The 20,779-nt window shown below is 39.9% G+C and overlaps 1 protein-coding gene across 3 annotated transcripts in view; it reads left to right on the plus strand.

The window, feature by feature from the left end:
* Positions 1 to 18,371: 18,371 nt before the first annotated feature.
* CSNK1A1 (casein kinase 1 alpha 1) overlaps positions 18,372 to 20,779 on the plus strand; it is a 40,619-nt gene continuing 38,211 nt past the window's right edge. Inside the window, exons 1-2 of one of the 3 annotated variants that reach the window (XM_079145021.1) lie at positions 18,372 to 19,012; positions 19,640 to 19,746. In XM_079145021.1, the coding sequence (XP_079001147.1) occupies positions 18,890 to 19,012; positions 19,640 to 19,746 (230 nt within the window). In that variant the 5' untranslated portion in view covers positions 18,372 to 18,889. The remainder of the gene's footprint in view (positions 19,013 to 19,639; positions 19,747 to 20,779) is intronic. The other 2 variants (XM_079145020.1, XM_079145022.1) reach the window with 2 other exon arrangements.

The following is a 20,779-nucleotide window of genomic DNA, read 5'->3' on the forward strand; positions in this document are numbered from 1 at the left end:
AATTGAGTCCTAGAGTGGTTAAGTGATTTGTCCAAAGTCACCTGTGAAGTGAAGAACTGACCCCAAATGCAGTCTGATTCCTAGATCAGGCTCCTTGATCATTTGGAAATGAAGGTCTTGTGAATGCTCGGCTTTTCCCTTCATGCTCCCGTAATGCATGTGTGTGTCTGCCCAGTTTTTCCTGGGTCTGTGGAATCATCCACTTTACCTGCTTTACTTCATACAATTTGTGTTTTCAAATACAGTGTCAACACTCCCTGGGCAATTGCTGTCCCAAGTACATATTTGGTAATTTAAGAAGAAATAAGCTAGATACAATTTCATTTGAAACTGATGTTTCTTCGATTTTATTTTAGGACTCTGGGATATTTTGAGTGATGGAGTTCCTCCATCTCTCATCCTAGTCACAAATATTTTGATGAGCAGCAATCTGCCTGTCAACTTCAAAAGAGAGACATTATTTTCTTAATCCTCTGGGAGAGCTATTTGTTTGTCTTATATACTTTGGTTGTTTTTTTGTTTTTGTTTTTGTTTTTGTTTTGCTTTGGTTTTTTTTTTGTTGTTGTTTGTTTTTGTTTGAAGTACTCTTAGAAAAGTTCTTCTCTAAAAAAAAGGAACCCAGTTGCCTTTTGGGATTAACTTCTAGAACATTTACAAAGAAATGAACATCACCTTGCCCCTAGTGGCACTAGCCCAAAGATAAAAAGTATCCCTCTTCACCACAATGTATTAGGGAAAAAAAAAAGAAAGAAAGAAAGAAAGAAAAAACAAGAAAGAAAATGTATTTGTCTGGCTCAAAATTCAGAAGTATATTGTTAGAGATAAGTGGGGTGGCATATGCCTATAATCCCAGCAATTAAGAAGGCTGAGGTGGGAGGATTGCAAGTTCAAAGTCAACCTAGGCAACTTAGCAAGACCCTGTCTCAAAATAAAAAAATTTAAAAAGACTCGGGATGTAACTTGGTGGTAGAGCACCCCTGAGTTCAAACCCTAGTACCGCAAATAAATAAACAAAAGTATACCATCAAGGTTATGGTTCGTTGAACTTTTGAGTCCTCTCAGTGCCTGGCATAATGCCATGTACAGAGTAGGTGCTAAATAAGTGTTTCCTGAGTTGGTGGATGAGTGAATGTGAATTAAGAAGTTGTGAAGGCAGAAAAGGAGGAGGCTTGGGGTGGGGCAGCAGACATTTGAGAGTCAAGGGACTACATACAGTCTTTTCCTGGGTGTCTCTTTTTCCTAAGGTGCACAGGACTTAAAGAGAGCCCAGATAGCACTCTCAAACCACTTGCAAACTTGACCATCACTTTATTCAGCAATCTTTACTAAAAGCAGGGAGGTCAGATTCTTTTGGGTTAATCATCATCTAAAAACTATGTATTGGCAGGAGTCTTTAATTGTAAGCAACAAAAACTGATTCTGATGGTTAACTGATGCAGAAATGCAATTTATTGAAAGAGTTTTGGGAAGCTCAAAGAATCAATAGCACAGCTGGGGAATCAGACTAAGACTATACCCAAGGAGAATCAGGTGGCCAGATCCATAGAAGATACCACACTATAAGAAGGGTGCCACTGGCCCTGCCACTCAAGCTCTGGCCCTGTGTATGGGATGTCATAACTGACCCATCTGCCATCACTACCACCAGATACTAAACGCCCCTGTAATAGGTATTAAGGGGCAGGGGCTAGCATGGCAGTCCTTTCTCCCAGATGCTTGCAATCATGCTAGAAAGATTTCAAACATGTTGCTCAGAGGAGCAGGCATGAGTTTATTAGAAGGGATAGGAAAAGGGAAAAGGGAACTCTCTCAAGGGAGAGAATGGGTCCTCTCAGGAGAAGGATGGCATGTTCCTCCTGCCCTCGGGTTTGTTTTTGTTGTTGTTGTTATTTTTGTTTATTTTTTAGTTATAGATGGACACAATACCTTTATTTTATTTATTTTTATATGGTGTTTAGGATAGAACCCAGTGCCTGATGCATGCTAGGCAAGTGCTCTACCACTGAGCCACAATCCCAGCCCTGCCCTCCAGTTTTATTGTAGGTCCCAGAAGTTTCCGTCTCTTGACTTTTGACTGACAGCAGGACGACATCAGACTTTCAAGTCCCCACTGCACATGACAACTCTAGTTCACTTTAGCCTATGCTGATGGGTTCTCATTGGCACATGTTTTTACATATTTTACAGGTAGGGGAAATGATCCTTACCTCCCTGAGTTCTGGGATCTGGTCTGTGTAAGGGTCACAAACGTTCCCACTTAAAGGTAACTTGCATTATCCACACTTTGGGCCTGCTTTTCTACTGCAGACAAGTTGTTTGCTGAGGAATGTAACATATCTGATTGACTTAAGGCAGGTAGAGCTGCAGGTAAATTGCTTTAAAAAAAAAAAAGCTTGTGGGGGTTGTAATGTACAAAGCTGCTCTCCCCGCCCTTTCTGTTACAGCCATTTCCCTGCCTCCCAACTACTGTCAGTCTGTGAACATCCTGCTAGCTATTGGTTCATCAGTCAGCTTGCAAGTATCCTTCTCCATCATTGGTCCCCTGTTAGCCCGGGAGAATTCAACTGCCTCAGGGTAGCTACCCCGCCATCTTTTTTTCTCTTGTTTTCCTCTCCCCCTGACTCACTTTCTTTCTCCTCCTCGCTTTTCCACTCTCTCTAGCGCGCTCCCTTTCTCTTTCCCTTTCTTTTCCTCTCATTTTCTCTCTTACCCTGCAGGGAGACACTTTGTTTGCTTAATAAACTCCCTTATGTGATTTCCTGTTGTCTGGCCTGGTTTTCATGGGATCCCTTACAGGGGTCAGCACAGTGGGCCCAGTTTATAGAATTATTCCCTTAACCTTGTGCTCCCACAATTCACTTCTGTTACCTATAAACAAGGACACAGGCTCTTCCCTTTTGCTTGCAAATGTCAGATGGGTAGCTAAAGCAAGATTAAAGACTTTGCGTCTCTGCCTCCATTTTGCATCTACCTGCTTTGTCCCAAGTCACCTTGGATTCCAGGAAGATGAGTTGAAGCTACCCCCAGGAAACAGCAACTTCTTATCCCAGACAAGGTCCAGTATGACCCAGCCTGACGTGATGATGAACCAGACCACACATGATCAAGATCACCTGCTTTGGCAGCTGCAAAAACCCTCCAGCTATGCAAATCCCCAACCACTCCCCTTACTCCCCTTTCTATAAAGCCCCCAAGACAGTGCCAAGGACATGGGTCCCTTGTCTTCCCAGTGTAGCCCACACTGATTAAAGTTCTTTTCATGCTTTTCACCATTGCCTTTTCAGTTTGGGTTTCAGGAAGTGTCTGGACCTGATTGGATCCTCAGTCAGGCCTCAGGCCGAGCGTTGTAGTAATACTGCCACTACAGAAGTTTGCTAAAATTGACTGGAGGAATTCTCTGCATTGCCCGCTTCTCTTCACTCTTCTCTCCAGTACCACAATCCAGAATGAATTGGCTGATTAGCCATGCTTGGGTCAGAAGCAGTCAGCAGCCAGGGAAAACCGATATGAGGGCCTTTTAGTTTTCATGAATGAGATTCGGGATAGCCTATTCCTCAACTGCCTCAAATGTACAAAGGCAATTTGGAGATAGGGCAAGCAGGAAAATGACAAATGTCATGTTTAATAATTTTGTAGGCCAAAGTTGAAAGAATGAGAGGATAATCTGTATAAAGTGCATAGTACAGTAACTGAGCTATATTCTCAACACCTGAACAGGTGGTTATTATACTTGTTACTCAACCTTTTAAAATTTTAGCTAATTGACTGTGGGATGTAGCTCAGTGTCAGAGCACTTGTGTCCTGGGTTAAGACTCAGCATGCTCATTTGCTCATGCACACATGCACACACACACACGCACACAATTCAACTAATCAGAGGACTTCTTTATAGCAATAATACTTTCCTCCCATGCCTTTCTTTTTCTTTCTCATTGGAGTCATTTGCAATTACAAAATTAAGCAAAGGGAAAATTGAGATAAAATGTAAGTTGTGTCAGATGTATACTTAACATCACAGTAGGAGTGAAAGAGTTCCTTTAAAATTAAAAGCAACTTCCTGAAAATTGCTTTTCTACATTTGGACTTTTCTCCTGCCGAGAATGGAAAACTGAAAAGTTACCCTCTGGCCCAGGGCGGTGATTCAAAAAGCTGAAACTGTGACATATTTCTGACTAGCACAACTTAGCAAATTATATATATTAACTATTAACTTATTTATATAAATTTTTATATATTAATGTATATAAATATATTTATGTAATATTTTTCATATAGTTATTTATATAATATTTATATAATATATAATATTATATAATACTTATTGGTATTTATGTATGTAAATACATGTTCATATATATATTCATATGTAAATGTTTATAAATTTATACATTTTATAAATATATGTAACTTTTAATATGACATATAAATTTATGTATTATTTATTTATCTCCTGGCTTTTACTTCTATATTGTAACCACTTATATAGGACCAACAGAGACAAACCAGCTGTTTATCCACAGTTTGGGTCAACTGCATTAAATTTATTTTTTCTTTTTACATCCTTTGCTTATTTTTTATGCAAGCAGGTGACCGAATCTGGCCAGCCAGGATCCAGGCAGTTTCCCTGGCTTTGCTGCCTTAACAACTCTCTCTGTACCAGTTTTACAATTTGTGTTGAAAATCTCTGCCTCATACCTCTTCTAATTCTTTCTCTTCCTTTCTTCCAACAGCTTCTATCTCTGTTCCTTACTCTTCAAAGACTCTCCTTCACAGGCAGAGCTGTTTTCTCCTCCCAGTCAAGTTTTCTGGCTCCCTCCTCCCACAAGCAAGACCATAACCTCCCCATACAGACAAGCCTGAGCTCTGGAACACTCTTGTTCTGAATTTGTAGAAATGCCGGAAGCTTCAGGTCTATTTTGCTCCATCACTAGGTAAGTGCCTCAGTTCTAGAAATTGGCTTTAAAATATTACCATCATGATCCTTTAGCCCAGTTCAATGAAAGTTGCTTTGTTTTTACCATACTCCTTTTATTAATCAGTACTCTTTCAGTAGCAGTGACAGAAATCCAACTCACCCCAAAACTACAATGTCCAGTAGAAGAAAAGACTCTACATTTGTGCCTTTTCAGAGCACCTTAAAGAAGCGACTGATGATCCCAGAAGGATCTCTTAAACCAGAGATGAAGTGTGAAAGAATCAAGGTGATGTGTTAAAGGGAGCCAATTATGGTGGTGCACACCTGTAGTACCAGCAACTCAGGAGACTAAGGCTGGAGGATCTTGAGTTCAAAGGCAGCCTCAGCATCTCAGCGAGGCCCTAAACAACTCAACAAGACCCTGTCACTAAATAAAATATTTATTAAAAGGGCTGGGGATGTGACTCAGTGGTTCGGCACCCCTGGTTCAATCTTCAGTACCAAAAAAAAAAGAAAAAAGAAAAGAAAAAAGAAAAAGAAAAACCCGAATGGATGCTACAGTGAAAGTTTGATGTGGAACAGGATCTTTACATAGTTTCAAAATATTTACTTACACATTACTGATTAATTGCAAAGACAAAATGGTAGCTTTGCAGTGGAATAACCTTGTGGACATAAAATCTAATATCACCAGCAGTTAAAAGTTAGTATCTCCAAGTATGGAGATACCCTGACATCATGTGAACCCTAATATGATGCAAAGGAGATGATACAATGTTACTTCAAAGGTATTCCTACCCCAAATGTAGAACCTGAATCTAATCATGTGGAAACATAAATAAACAAAATAAGGATATTTTACAGAGTATCTGGCCTGCAGTCTTAAAAAATGTCAAGGTGAAGAAACAAAGACAGCCTGAAGATTCCAGGTTGAAGAAATCTGAGATGACAAGAAATAATGTCATGCTTAACACTAAACTGGATCCTGAACTGCAAAAAAAAAAAAAAAAGTAAGTCCTTATTGGAATGATTGGTGAAATCTGAATATGGACCGTGGATTAGATGATAGTATTGTATTGTCATTAAATTTTCTGATTTTGATAAGCTGCTATAGTTATAAAGACAATGCCCTTGTTATTAAAAATACACTGAAATATTTAAGAATAAAAGAATATGAATATACATATTTATAATTAGAAGATTTGTATGTATATATATACATTCATGAATGAGATGAGAGTTCTGTTGGACTGATAAACCTGCAAGAATCTATGAGTGAATAAACTGGTCTGTCACATAAGGCAAGACAGTGAACTTGAAAATTTATTAACTAGCCCATGTACTTATCTTTGTGACTTTGAACAAGCTAAGTAGCCGTAGACTTAGTTTATTTTTTATTTTGGCACTGAGGATTGATTCCAGGGGTGCTTTACCACTGAACTACATCTCTGGTCTTTTATTTTTCTATATTGAGATAGTCTCGCTAAATTGCTGAGGCTGTCCCTGAACATGTGATCCTCCTGCCTAGATCTCCTGAGTTGCTGGGATTACAGGTATGTGCCACATCACCTGGTAATTTAGTTTCTTTAGTTATTTAGAGTGAATATAAAAATCTTTACCTATTTTACAGAATCAATTGACAAAAACTAAAATAATCTATGAGGAAAAATATCTGTAAACTTTAGAATGATGCAAAATGGGGTAATAATGATACCTGCCACATAGTTTTGTGAAGATTCAGTGAGTTTGCACTAATTCTGAAACCATAAATGAAGGAGATTTTTACCCTGTAATACTAAGACCAGATCTTGGAATAAGATGTCTTTGCCAAGCAATGACCCCCAGAAGAGGCCCTATTTGATCAGTAGTATAGTCTAGATCTAGACTGTAAACTTCTTAAGGACAGGAGGAGTGACTGATCCAAAATTGAACTTAATAAATGAGCCCAGTGCTCATAGCCTCAGAGATACACCTAATGACCACCCTTCTTGGTCACCTAGCAGGTTAGGTGTATTTCAGTTTTTCTTAGTAGCCAACATACATTGGCCACTTACAAACATATGTAAGCATAGGGGATGGAATACTGATCTGGACATTCGAAAAACTGGCTCTGCCATGACTCTGAATTTGTCCTCTGCTGTCTATGTCCATTATTCATTAAGTCACAAAATATGTACTGGATACTTATCAAATATTGCACTAAGGCTGAGAATACAACACCGATGTTACTATAAACAGGACTTGATCTGTGCTTTCGTAGTTCATTGTTTACTGGGAGAGAGAAACCAGTTGAGTGATTATACACAATGTGGTGGAGCGGCACTAGGAGGAAGAACAGGGTGCTTTAGAAGTACACAAGAGGCCCCTTCTCCTGTCTGCACATATTATTTGAGTGTACCCTGATTTGGTCCTTTTCATTTACCTTTTTCGGAAAGCCCCATGAGTTTTCTCCATCTTCTGACATGTACTAGCTCCTCAAGGGTTATTTTAACCTGCTTGGACATTTAACATTTGACTCTTCAGATTCAACTAGGTAATTCTGGCTACATGCTGACACACAGGCCTGGCTAAAGTAGTAATGAATGATCATATCCACAAGATGGCAGCATTGTATAATCATTGAAAACCATGACGTCTATTTCTGGAAGAGATTCTTTTGTGGCATGTTCTAGAATCTATTAAGTGGATATTTGTTTTTGTATCTTCTCAGAATCTTAAAATAAGTGAGCAGTTTCTTTCCAAAGATGTTTATCAGTCCTGAGATGCAGATTGGGGAAATGAAAAAGCAGGGTCTTTGAAGTAAAAAAAATCTTGATTTGGCCAGGCCTGGTGGCACACTCCTATAATCCTAGTACCTAGGGTGGTTAAAGCAAAGGATCACAAGTTCGAGGCAAGCCTCAGCAACTTGGTAATATCCTGTCTCAAAATTTAAAAAAAAAAAAATTAAGAGGGCTAGAAATGCATCTCAGGGTTGGGTATCCCTGGGTTCAATCCCCAGTACCACAAAAGAAATAAAATAAAATAAAATAAAATCTGAGTTCAAGTACAACATGCACCATAACTCATTTAGTATACTTGGACAAATTAAGGAAGATCTCTGAGCCTCATCTATCCTATCTAAAAATTTAAAACAATGAAATTTCCCCATGAAATCTTTTTTTGTGTATGATATTAGATAATATAGGTAAGAACAATGTTGTATAAAGTGTTATATACATTAACTATAGAAAATATTTATGCTAATTTAGCATGGGAATATCAATCAGGATAGATGGCAGTGATAACTCAGTATCTTCATGTTGATTAGAAGAAAGTTTCTGAAGCCTTAAAATAGCCTAGAAATCTTGATGGTTCCTGAGATACATTTAAAAGCCTATGTTGACCTTGTTGAAAATAATTGTTTACACAAAAAAAGTCCATTGTAGTAGTGTCATATTTGTTAAGCATTTCTTATTTTGGGCTTTGGACAATAATTGTGAATTTTCTATTTCAGCTGACAGCCTGTCTCCTTCCACCAAGAAGGTTAGAGAAAGTCACCTTTGACTTGAATTGCCTAATAATAACATCAGCGAGTTATATTTCTATGAGGTTTATGGCTTAAAGAGCTGTAACATATCCTATTTCAACTAGGGTAGGAGCAATGGCAATCAAAGATGTAGTGTGAGACAGTAAAATATAGGCTAAGAAGGATCACAGAACTTTGAAATTCCAAACATAAGAAAATATCATAATCTGAGTTCCATATAGGTTAGAGAGGCTAAGAGATAAGTAGAAAGGGTTTAAAGTCTATCATCTGCCTGCATAGAGAACCAAAGATAAAAGAAATAATTTTAGGAGTTAAGATCAGGTTCAGAATCTGACAAGAAGTAAAGAGGGTCTGGAAAGTCTGGTAGTAGCTAAGATTTAAATAGGTCGGTTGGCAGGAGGAGAGACGGGAGAAATTAATACTCCTAAAGCAGGAGTAAGCAGACTTGTCTAGGGAGGTTGACTGGTGGGGAGACAGATGGAGATAAATAAAGAAAACTAGGTATCCAGGATCAGGAACCAGACAGAGAGCCAGAGGCTTCTGGGTTTGAGACTTTGACATTGAGGAGAATGGGCATTAGCCCTTAAAAGTACTTAGGAACCCAGACCCTGATGAAACACCAAGCTGCAGAACACAAACACTGAGAGTCAGTCATCTGAGCTGCAGATGGGTTGATTGAATAAATTGGAAAGGGAATGACTTAAGTCAAATGTAGGCCTACAGAGGTATTCACTGATAACTTTTCAGATCCTGATTTAGAACAGGCAGAGAGAACTGGACAGGGCATGCTCCCTGTGAAGGTGAACAGACATACATCATAGAACAGTAGTGTGGAATGCAGAAAGTTCTCAAAAACTGGTGTTCTTGGGGAAATCACCTTTCCAGAGCTTCAGCTTCCTCACACATTAATTGCTCTACCTGGTTCTTAGAACTGGTCAGGAAAAGCATGATTTAGTGCACCACAAGATACTTTATGAACTCTAAAGGGCTATATCAATACAATCTCACTTTCCATTTATTCTGGATTAGGGATCTACAATTCAAGTTCTTTTTCTGTCCAGTTATCATCCTGGTCCTGTTCACTGCGGAAAGTCTTTCTGTAGTGGTACTAGGTTTAACTGAGACCAAGTGATGCACTTACTCCATTTTCTGTGATACATATCAGTGCTTTCTGGTATTAGTATGGAGAGTTGAGAGTTAACAGGATGTGTTCTCAGGACCAGCTCCCCTTAGGAATGGTAACTCAAGCGTCTTCCAAATTTAGTTCTCACAAAGAAGAGTAGATTACTACAGTGAGCAATAATGAGTCACAGGGAGCACAGTTTCATGCCCTTGCTGATGAACAATGCAGAGGAAGAGAACAGGGACTGAGAAAAGAAAGAAAAGAAAGGGACATAGAAAATGCAGAAATTCCAAAACATTAATAATAGTCTTCCAAATAAAAATAACTAACACAAATAATCCAAAATGTCATGCATGTGAGAGCACATTTCCAGGAATTAATGGTTCATATGATTAAGATAGAAATTTTTAAATATTATTTGATTATCTAAATATTGTCAAGTCAGTCTGACCAGAATAAAAGGAGTGGGGTAATAGATGAACTGCTACAATTCACTTGTGTATCCCGATAACAGGAGTGGGGTACAGGACTGGCCTCAGTAAGTTTTTCCAATGAGTATATGGAACATCAATGATGTGCGCTTCCTTCTTGTCAAGACATATATCCAGCATTTTATATATTATCTTACAGAATGTTCCTTTCAGTCATTATTTCAGAATAATTCTGAAGGGAAGGGGAGAGGCTTGTGGAAATAGTATTCCAAGAGGCTATGAAACATACTGTTGGATTTTTCACTTTGTTTCAATATTGGGGATGGGATCCAGGGATGCTGTACTACTAAGCTTCATCCCCAGCCCCTTTTATTTTGAGACAGGGTTTTACTAAATTGCTCAGATTGACCTCAAAGTCCTCCCACCTCAGCCTCTTGAATAGATAAGATTATAGGCATGTACCACCACACCCAACTGACTTTTTCTCCTTATAAGTTAATCATTTCAGGTATTTGTACATACTAGGCAATTGCTGAGCTACATCCCCTGTCCTTTTTATTTTACTTTGGGACAGGATCTAAGTTGCCAGGAGGCCTCAACTTGTGTTCCTCATCCCTTAGCCTCCTCAGTCCTGGTTTACAGGTGTGTGCTACTGCTTCTGGCAGTGAATCTTTCACTGTCAAATCTCATTTCTTTACTGTTTGAAGGGTATAAGTTACTTCCTGGTTTCTCTCTATGAAAATCGAAGCAAGAATTTTTTTAAACAAAAAGGGACTTATAGAAGTCATTTAAGTGATGTCCTTCTCTGACTTCCTGGAAAAGCTATACTGAAAACTAAGGTATAATTATTGCCCTTCTTAAATATTTTGAAAAGGAAGATAATTTCCAATCTTTTCTAATTCAGAAGTCTCTCCTAGGTATCCATCTATTTCTATGTTAAAAGTTCTGATTTTCCCGACAGTTTAGTACTGAGGAAACACAAGTGAGTATCTGCCCATCATAATTTAACATTTTATCTCAATTTTTAAAAAATTATAAAAGGGAAAGAACATGTTAGTTTCTTCCTTCCATAGGAGTCATCTTCAGTAAAACAGGATTTTTAAAACTAGGAAGAACCTTAGACTCTGACTTCTCTTTTCAAAGATAACACCATTTAAGCCTTAGATTTCTTTCCTTCCTTCCTTCCTTCCTTCCTTCCTTCCTCCCTCCCTCCCTCCCTCCCTCCCTCCCTCCCTCCCTCCTTCCTTCCTTCCTTCCTTCCTTCCTTCCTTCCTTCCTTCCTTCCTTCCTATTTTGGTCTTGCTGGGAACCCAACCCCAGTCTCTATGCATGCTAACTACTTAGGTCAGGACACATTTCTTACAAAAATTTAGCCTATCCCTTAAGTACACAACTAAAGAGATTATTTGGTTTTTCTTCTCCCACATCAAACTAATTTTAAACAATAATTTTCACTACTTTAGAATTATTACTATAGGCATTTTGCTTGGAGTTAGGAAAACTTCACTGTCTTCTACATACTCTAAAAGTAGAGGGCAATGTTTGACTCATCATATAGATCAAAAAGCACATTTTCTCATTTAACAGGGTTCACTGAAAAGCCTAACTCAAGCATTTAAAAGGTTTCTGTAGCTGGGCCTGGTGGTGCACACCTAAAATCCCAGCCACTCAGGAGACTGAGGCAAGAAGGTCGTAAATTCCAGGCCAGACTCACCAATTTAATGAGACTCTGTCTCAAGATAAAAAATAAAAAGGACTGGGGATGTAGCTTGATGGTAAAGTGCCTCTGGATTCAACCTCCAATACCAAAAATTAATAATAATAATAATAATAATAATAATAAAGGTTTCTGCTGTAAAGTCTGTATTAATCTCATTTTGGAACAATGACAAATGGAATTCTTCTGTAACCCCAAGACCTTATATATTTATTTCTGTAGGAAGACTTGAGCTCACACAAAATGTGTAGGATTACATGAAATTATTCTTTTTTCATTCTTAATTAACTGTATTTTTGATTGGGGCCCCTTGATCACCATTCTTTAACAGGAAACTCATTTCCCACTTCCTTCAATGGAATCAAAATATATGTATAATTCAGATGCTTCATTAATGGACAAGAAATGTCTTGTTAGCTTGTTATAAAAGGAACATTTCCATAGCATTGGTATAACCTTGTAACACACAAACTTGCAAAATTCTTGAGACTGTAAAACGGAGGTGGGATAAGGGAATTGCAAAATTAATTTTATTAGGTTTATAACAATATGCTGGCAGAAAAGAAAACTCTTTGGGGATAGAATAAAAACATTAGAATTTAAATTTGTAAAGTTAAGTGAGAAGATCAGTATCTCATGAATATGGATCTAATTACCATAAACTGTACCAAAAAAAATCAGAAGCTGGTTTTTATGATACCAGTGTTTTTTAAAATTAATTAATTAATTAACTTATTTTGGAAACCAGAGGCACTTAACCGCTAAGCTACGTCCTCAGTCTTTTTTTTTTATTTTGAGACAGGGTCTCACTACATTGCCTAGGGTCTTGTTAAATTGCAGAGGCTTGTCTCAAACTTGCAATCCTCCTACCTGAGCCTCTTGAGCTGCTGGGATTATAGGCATGTACCACCCCATCCAACTGATACCAGGAGTTTTAAGACTAGTAACATTTCTAGAAATATGTCTTAGAGCTGGGCATGGTGGTGAACACTTGTAATTCCAGTGCCTTGGAAGGCTAGGGCAGTAGGATTACAAATTTGAGGCCAACCTAAGCAATTTAGGGAAATCCTATATTATGGTTTGGATATGAGCTTTACCTTGAAAAGCACATGCAACAGGCAATGTTCAAGGGTGAAATGATTAAATTATGAGAGCTGTAACCTCATCAGTGGATTAATCCATTTGATGGATTAATGAATTTGAATGTACTTGGTGGTAACTGTAGGCAGGTTGGGGATGGCTAGAGGAAGTAGGTCTCTGGCTCCCTGTGCACACCAATGAGCTCTGTCTGTACTTACTGACTGCCAAGAATGGAGCAGCTATCCTCTGCCAAGCCCTTCCACCATGATGATCTGCCTCACCTCAGGCCCAGACAATGGAGGTAGCCAACCGTGACTGACCCCTAAAACCATGAGCCCAAAATAAACTTTTCTTCCTCTAACTTGTTCTTGTCAGGTATTTTGGTCACAGGGTGGAAGAGCTGACCAATATATCCTATCTTGAAATAAAAATAAAAAGGGATGGGTGTGTGGCTCAGTGGTAAAGCACCCTGGGTTCAATCCCCAGTCTCACAAAAACAAAAACAAAATTATATGTTAATCAATTAGTTTTGGACGTGAGAAAAAAACAGAGTAATATTTATCAAAGCATGGTTTATGCATACCAGCAAAAGTCTAAAACAACAGAAATAGTCAACTGAAAACTGTCAAATTTTGTTCCATCAACACAAGACATATTTAATAACAGACATTGAAAATGATATATTAGAAGATTATTTTAGTTAAATGGAAACATGTCTCAACAAATCATCAAGTGAAAAAACATAGGTCTTAAAGCAGAATGTACACTATGACCACTTTCTGTTAATTTTAACAAATAAATTTAAATATATTCATACACACATATATACTGATACATATACCTGCTAGGACTCAGAGAACAACACCTGATAGTGGAGGCCTAAAATATAGCCTCAGAAAACAAAGTTTCTGATCTACGCTTTTGTCTCTTGCCCCTTGTTCGCCTCTAAAACAAATCATAGAAAGCAGAATCCCTTTTCCCCAAAACCAGCCATAAAAAACAGAATCCCTTTGCTCCACAACCAGCATAAAAACTAGAATTATTACTTTAACCTCCCCCACCTCCTCCAACCTTTCTGTCTAGGAGGAGACCATAATGACATTCTTGGACCTACTTTTTTGATACCAAGTAATAAGAACCCCCCCTTTCCAGAATGAGTACTACCCTGCTGGAACTGAGGGGCCAAAAAAATTCTTTACAGGCCTTGTTGGGTTTTCCTACTCAGTCTATTCCTATTAGCTTATATCTTTTTTGTCCAGTCACATTTCTAACATGATCACCCCTACTTCATCAGACCTAAGCATAAAAGCTGGGGATTTTGTGTCACATAAAACTATAATAAACATTTTCTGTTATGGCTTTTCTCCTGTGAATCTTTCTATTGCCAGTTGTATTCATAAGACTCACATAACAAACCTTCAGAGGGAGAATCTGATCTTCCCAATCACATGCACACAGAAACGACTGGACATTTATATGAGGAATTATTAACATTTGGCACTTATCTCTTAAGAGATTTTTGTTTTCTTTTCCTGATTTATCTAAGTTTTCTAAAATTTTTCAAATGAATATTTGCCATGCCTGTGAGGAAAAACAACAATAAGCATTTTATATGCATGCATGGTTTTTAAAATATTGTTGGGTAGTAAACACATGGAGCTCACCTTTAGAGTCTAGAAGCCATATGAGACAAAAGAATATATAAGTTCAAAGAATGAAATAAGTGTATGGTTAATAACTCCCTAAAAACTAAGAAATGTTTGCAGATATCTAAAATGTGTTTGAAGTTGCTATCACAGATGTTGCAATCTAAGAAAACTCCATGAACAATGCAAAGGGGGAGAATAGGGGCTATAGGAATTGCTCTCACTGTCAAAAACTGGAAAAAAACATTTCTTATGTCTTCATGTTTTCTTTTCCTTTTCTTTTCTCTTCTCTTCTCTCCTCTCTCTTCTCTTCTCTTTTCTTTTGGTACTGGAGGTTAAACCCAGGGGCACTTAACCATTGAGTCAGATCCTCAGTTCTTTTCGCTCTCTGTTTTGCGACAGGGTCTCACCAAGTTGATTAGGGCCTAACGTGCTGAGGCTTGGCAACCCTCCTGTCTCAGTCTTAGGAGCCACTTAGATTACAGGCTTGTCCTCATGTTTTCAGTCACTCCATTAACTCATTTATCTGATACTTATTATGCACAAGGCTATGGAACAGTTAAACAACAGGGACAGTGTATGCCATATTTTAAGTCACTGCATTTTTCTACTTATTCGTACTCCAAAACTCTAGAGAGGGGCAGGTCACCCTTGTGTTTTTAGCATACAGCTAAAACTTCTTGTGCTTGTCCTTATCATTTTACTTAAGACACATGCTGGTTACTAGTGACCTTTCCTTGAATAAATACTAGAGGCTTAAAAAAAAAGTTTTTTTTCTATTCATTTAGACCTCTCTATGAACACAGAAGTAATCACTAAGATGCGATTGTCCCAGTTGTGTTCTTCCCTTTCTAAAATTTTTCTCTTTCTTTTGGTTAGGTAGTTGGGGTGGGGGGTCTAGTCCTGTCTTTGCCACCAAAATCCGTATGATCTTAGGCAATTCAGGTTGTTTTGGAAGGGCACAAGTGATATGTGTGAAAACACTGTAAACTGCATTTGACATGTGATGATTACTGAACTAGATGATCTCTAAATTTCTCTCAAAGCCAAAAGTTTTCATTCAGTACTTTTATTTTTAGTGAATTCATCTATTCTAGCCAGCAATTGCATTTTGGTACATTTAAAAGAGGACTTCCACTGTAGCAAAGCTGCTGCTGATTCAAGAAATATGGAATGATTTGTGACTTTAAGACAGCAGGACTAAAAACAGGCAATTCTTCAATTATTTAGGATGAAAGTTACTGCAAATCACACACAATTTTAAGGTTGAGTCATAGCCAACACATAAAAACATCATTATCTACATAAAAGCACACACAGTTTGCCCTCCTTAATTTTAAAAATTTAAAGTTTTAAGATGTATCCTACTGAAATCACATTTGAAAAGACTGTGGACATTCATATAGCATTTTAGTACATTTAGTACATTACCAGTGCTGGAATAGTGACTCTAGCTGGTAGGAAACAAATGAAGATACACAGCAAATGCATATAAAAAAATTATAGAATCTCAGAATTAGAAGCCTAAGTCATTTAGACTAGTGGGTCCCAGAAGTGGGATTTCATGGGCTTACAACAGTTCCCCCTGCCCAAAAGGAGGCCACGCATATAAATAACGTTTTATTATCAAATAGTTATTTTTAAAACAAGAAAGCAACTATCTACCATCAGTACCATTTTATAAAAAGCCATTTTAATGACATGTAGAAAGATAAAATCTAGGCTAAATTAGATAAATGAAAATTAGGTAAAATTAGATAAATGAAAAATGTATTATATTGCTCTTATTTCTCCAATATCTTTATGGAAAATGCTGTTAGACTTATACCTGTCCATACTCAGACCTTTGGGGATCACTTAGTCCATTCCATGCTCCCCCATTCTACCATACCATTTGAACATGCGTCAGCATGTCACAGGAAAGCAGGAAACTGAAACTCCAAATCTCAGTTCTTTTGTTCCAATGAAAAAAAAATTTAAAGCCAGACACCAAGTCATACGAGAACTTTATTAAAGGTGAAAGTAAAGTAAAAGCAAAGTATGGCTTAAGCAGAAAGCACTTTGAAGAGAATGGGCTGTCTCCAAGCAGAAAACAATGAAGTAGACAAAGCTGTCTCCAATTTTATTACTGTTTGATGTTAACCAGGAGAGCTGGGGACCATCTTGTGTACTCTGCCAATCAGGTGTTCAACTCCTCCTTCACACAGAGTTTTTGACCTTAGTTGGTCTTCTCCAGAAATGTCATGATGGCCATCTTATTTAGGGGGGGCTTCATCTACAACTCAATTCCATGTTATTGTGGGCACTGGGATCAGTATTTGGTCAGAAGTTACCTTCCTATGCCTGTGCTACTAAGGGCATCTTCCTTCCCTGACAAATGGAGACACTTATAATTTCTAGTTTCACATCAACATCAATGGACCCTGTCAAGAGTCCCATTAATCTTTTTATCTTGACATGAGTTTCAACCAGCTCTCTTGCTTCTATTTATTTTCTACAAATTAACTACACCCGTTGCTTTCTCAGCTACTTTGGAAGTTGTTTAAAGAAGACCCTAAAAAAAAAAAAAAAAAAAAAAAAAGAAGACCCTAAAGTAATTTAAAGAACACTTGTGACCTTGCGTGCATTTACTACTCATTGTTAGTTACTCTCTAGCAATTACACCAAAAATCCCTTTAAATGTATATATCCCATTCCCTTATTCCTCAAAGTGAGGACTTTATTAAACTTTGTATGACTACGATAGAAAATCAGCAAACAGTGGTTATCCCAGGAAACCTCAAGATACTTAAACCTGGCTCTTTTTAAAATTTATTTATTTTAAAGGTACTGACAATTGAACACAGGGTGGTCTACCTCTGAGCTACACTGCCATTCCTTTTTATTTTGGATTTTTTTTTTTTTGGTACATGGGATTGAACTAATGGGTGCTTACCTACTGAGTCGCACCCCCAACCATTTTTTAAAAAAATTGAAATAGGGTCTCGCTAAATTGCTTAGAGCCTCACTGAATTGCTGAGGCTGGTCTTGAGCTTGCGATCCTCCCTGCTTGGCCTCCCTAGTCGCTAGGATTACAGGCATGCGCCACCACGCCCGGTTCGGGACAAGGTCTCCTTAAATTGCCAAGATTGGCCTGGAACTTGTGATCCTCCTCCTTCAGCTTGCCGACTGCATCACCGCAATACTATAGTTTTCAACACTACCGAGAAATGATTCTTCGTTTTGGGGGTGGGGGGCGAATAACAACTGTTCCTATGTACAGTACGCATTGTCTACTTTCTCTGTTGATTCTGTCACTAATACTCTTTAAAAAGTAGCTACTAGGATTTTTCCTTGAAGATCAAATGTAGGGCAACAATGCAAGGACAGAGGGCAGCAAAGCAATTTCTGCTTCCTTTTTTTCTCCATCTGTAAAAGAAGGGCCTCCAATACTCCGTAGAGGGCAGAATTCTAATTACTCGTCATCAGGTACCCAGGTCTGCTTTTCTCTTCCTCTCCACCAGAGGCGACAACCTCTTTCCAAAAAGAAAACAGGCTGGAAAAGGCCAGTCCTGAGGAGTGGCCCAAGAAAGATCAAAGGCTAAAAACCGCCTTAAACAAACAGCAAAGGTCAATACCCAGCTCCCTAAGAAGCCTGAGGCTTCCCTCCGCCACAAAAAAAAAAAAAAAAAAAATGAAGGTGACCCCTCCCTGACTTGCTCTCTAGGCCTAGGGCCCCGCAGCCTTAAAGAGAGCGGGCGGGTCCGAGGTGACTAACAGGTAGCAATAGTACTGTCGACGACCGGAAGTGGAAGAAAGCCCGGAGCGGGGGTGAGGACAGGCCACGCCACGCTTGCGCAGACGGCATACGTTGCAGTGCGCGCGCGCAGCTGGGTGGTGACGCGATGACGCTTGGTGCGTGGGCCGCGACTCTCACGGATCCGGTTCCGCCCTCCTCTCACTGCCGACCCTTCGGGGCTAGAGCCCGAGATCCCTTTCCCAGAGTGCTCTGCGCCGTGAAGAAGCGGCTCCCGGGGACTGGGGGCATTTTGTGTTGGCTGGAGCTGGAGTAACAAGATGGCGGCGTCGGCGGAGTGACAGGGGTCCCCCCGGGCCGGAGCCGGCGGCAGTGGTGGCAGCGGTATCGCCGTCCTAACTCACCGCGCCCCTTTTCCAGCCCGCGAAGTCGCCGTGAAAGCTAGGCAGCGGCGGCCTCCCAGAAACAAGTGGCCTAGCCTAAGTAACCGCGAGAACCACTCACGAATTGCGGCCTGGCTAAAAGAAACCTGACTGAGCAGCGGTGATCGGGTTTCCCTTGGCCGATTCTGGGCCCTCTACGCCGGGAAAGGCCTCCGTTTTCCATTCCTGCCGCCCTCCTCCGGAGCCTTGCCCGGTGGACGAGCCCCCGAGGCCTCCGTCCTCCCCTCAGAGGTGTCGGGGCTTGGCCCCAGCCTCCATCTTCGTCTCTCAGGATGGCGAGCAGCAGCGGCTCCAAGGCCGAATTCATTGTAGGAGGGAAATATAAACTGGTACGGAAGATCGGGTCTGGCTCCTTCGGGGACATTTATCTGGCGATTAACATCACCAACGGCGAGGTAATCACCCGGGGTGGGGTTCATCCAACGCTGCGCCCCCCAACCCCCAAGCTGCTCGGGCCTCTTCCCACCGCACGCACGCACCGGGGAATCCAGAGGGAACCAGATTTCCTGGTTTAGGAACCTCCCCCGCTTTTTTCCCTAAAAGGAAAAGAGCCAGATAGAGAGGTTGGCTAGACTGTGAAGTTTCCCAGCTTGTTACAAATGTCCCTTGGTCAAACTTTGTGTTTTAAATCGTGTTTAAGGTGAGAAGGGTAGAATCCTGAGAGCCCCGTTTTTCTTTTGTGTTTCCTATATTTAATTCTACTGGGGTTCTTGTTCCAATGAGTACAGTTTCCGATTGCCTGGTTCCTTCAAAATCTCTCATTACGTTCAGAGGTTGCCTGTTTTCTGGATGAATCGTTTTCCTGCACTTTAGAGGACGTGCGGATTTCGTCACTGCCCCCTGAAGAGGCCTTTGAGGCTGGTTGCCTCGTTTTGTAATTACAAAGGGAGCTTTCTCTTCCCCGGCCTTTCACTTCGTCCTAGTAGTAGTGACTTGGAGCTTTGCTAATGTCTCCTTTCCTCTCCCAAGTGACATTGAATCCATAGGGATGTTGATGCCATCATCCCTTCTTTCCCCTGCAGGAAGTGGCAGTGAAGCTAGAATCTCAGAAGGCCAGGCATCCCCAGTTGCTGTACGAGAGCAAACTCTATAAGATTCTTCAAGGTGGGGTTGGCATCCCCCACATACGGTAAGAACCCGTAAGCACTCAGGCGATCCGCCGAGGGAAGAACGGAGTGGGGCAGTGGGGAGAGGCAGCAAAAGGGACCAGCCGAAGCCAGGTCTTGGTATTGAGTGCCCTGCAGTCGGTGATTGCCCGACGACCGTAAGTCACCCGAGTCACCGAGTAAATTTTAGTTCGCCAGTTGAGTTGAAAATTTCAGTTTGTTTCACTCATCTCCATTTAGCGTCCGTCATTTTTTCCCTTCCCGAGGCTTTCCTTTGCAGTTACGTGTGCAGGTCATCCCTACGTGGAGAGGTTGACTGCTGCTTTCTTTCCTGCAGCACCTCTGATGTTCTTAGGTTTGTCCAGTGAAGTGGATTTGAAGGTGCCCAAATGATCGGGCTAGGCCAGTTCGGGTTGATACTAGAGCTGGCTTGGGAAATGGCTGCTCTTTTGTTGTGTTTTTGTTCCAACATGTCTTCCTCCTCCGCTTAGAAAATGGCGGAACGACGTGACTCAACCCCATATTCCTGCCCTTTTTTCACTTGGAGTTCAGAAGTTATGCTTCTTGAATCCCCCGTTAGCAGCCCTGAATGGATTAACCCATTGTAAAGCCAAGAATAAAGCTTCAGGAGGCGGTAGGGTTCAAGGAAGGAGTTAGCAGAGAGTATGTATCCCTGCGCAAATGCGACATGACATTAAGTTATACTGTGTAAAAGTCCTTCTCAGAGATGTTTATTAGCCTTTTGTGAATGATAATGTTTGGCACATTTCAGTTTACTAAAATTTTTATGGGTAATGGCAGTGTGAGCAGCACCAACTGTGTTGAAATTGACTCAAGTCAGTTGTGTTAAAAGAAAGCTTCACTTAGCCACAATTTGATAAGTAATTTTAACCTGTTGAATTATTTTGTCAATAAAACTTAACATTACGGAAATTGTGGCCTTTTGGAAGATGGGATATTGTTGAATGCAAGTAGAAATAATAATCAGGATAAAAGATGGCCAGTTTAAAAAAAAAATACATTGTGTTCTTTTCAAATAGTCAACTTCTAGGGGTT

This window comes from Sciurus vulgaris, assembly GCF_902686455.1.
Source record: "Sciurus vulgaris genome assembly, chromosome: 6".
In the NCBI taxonomy this organism is placed as follows: domain Eukaryota; kingdom Metazoa; phylum Chordata; class Mammalia; order Rodentia; family Sciuridae; genus Sciurus; species Sciurus vulgaris.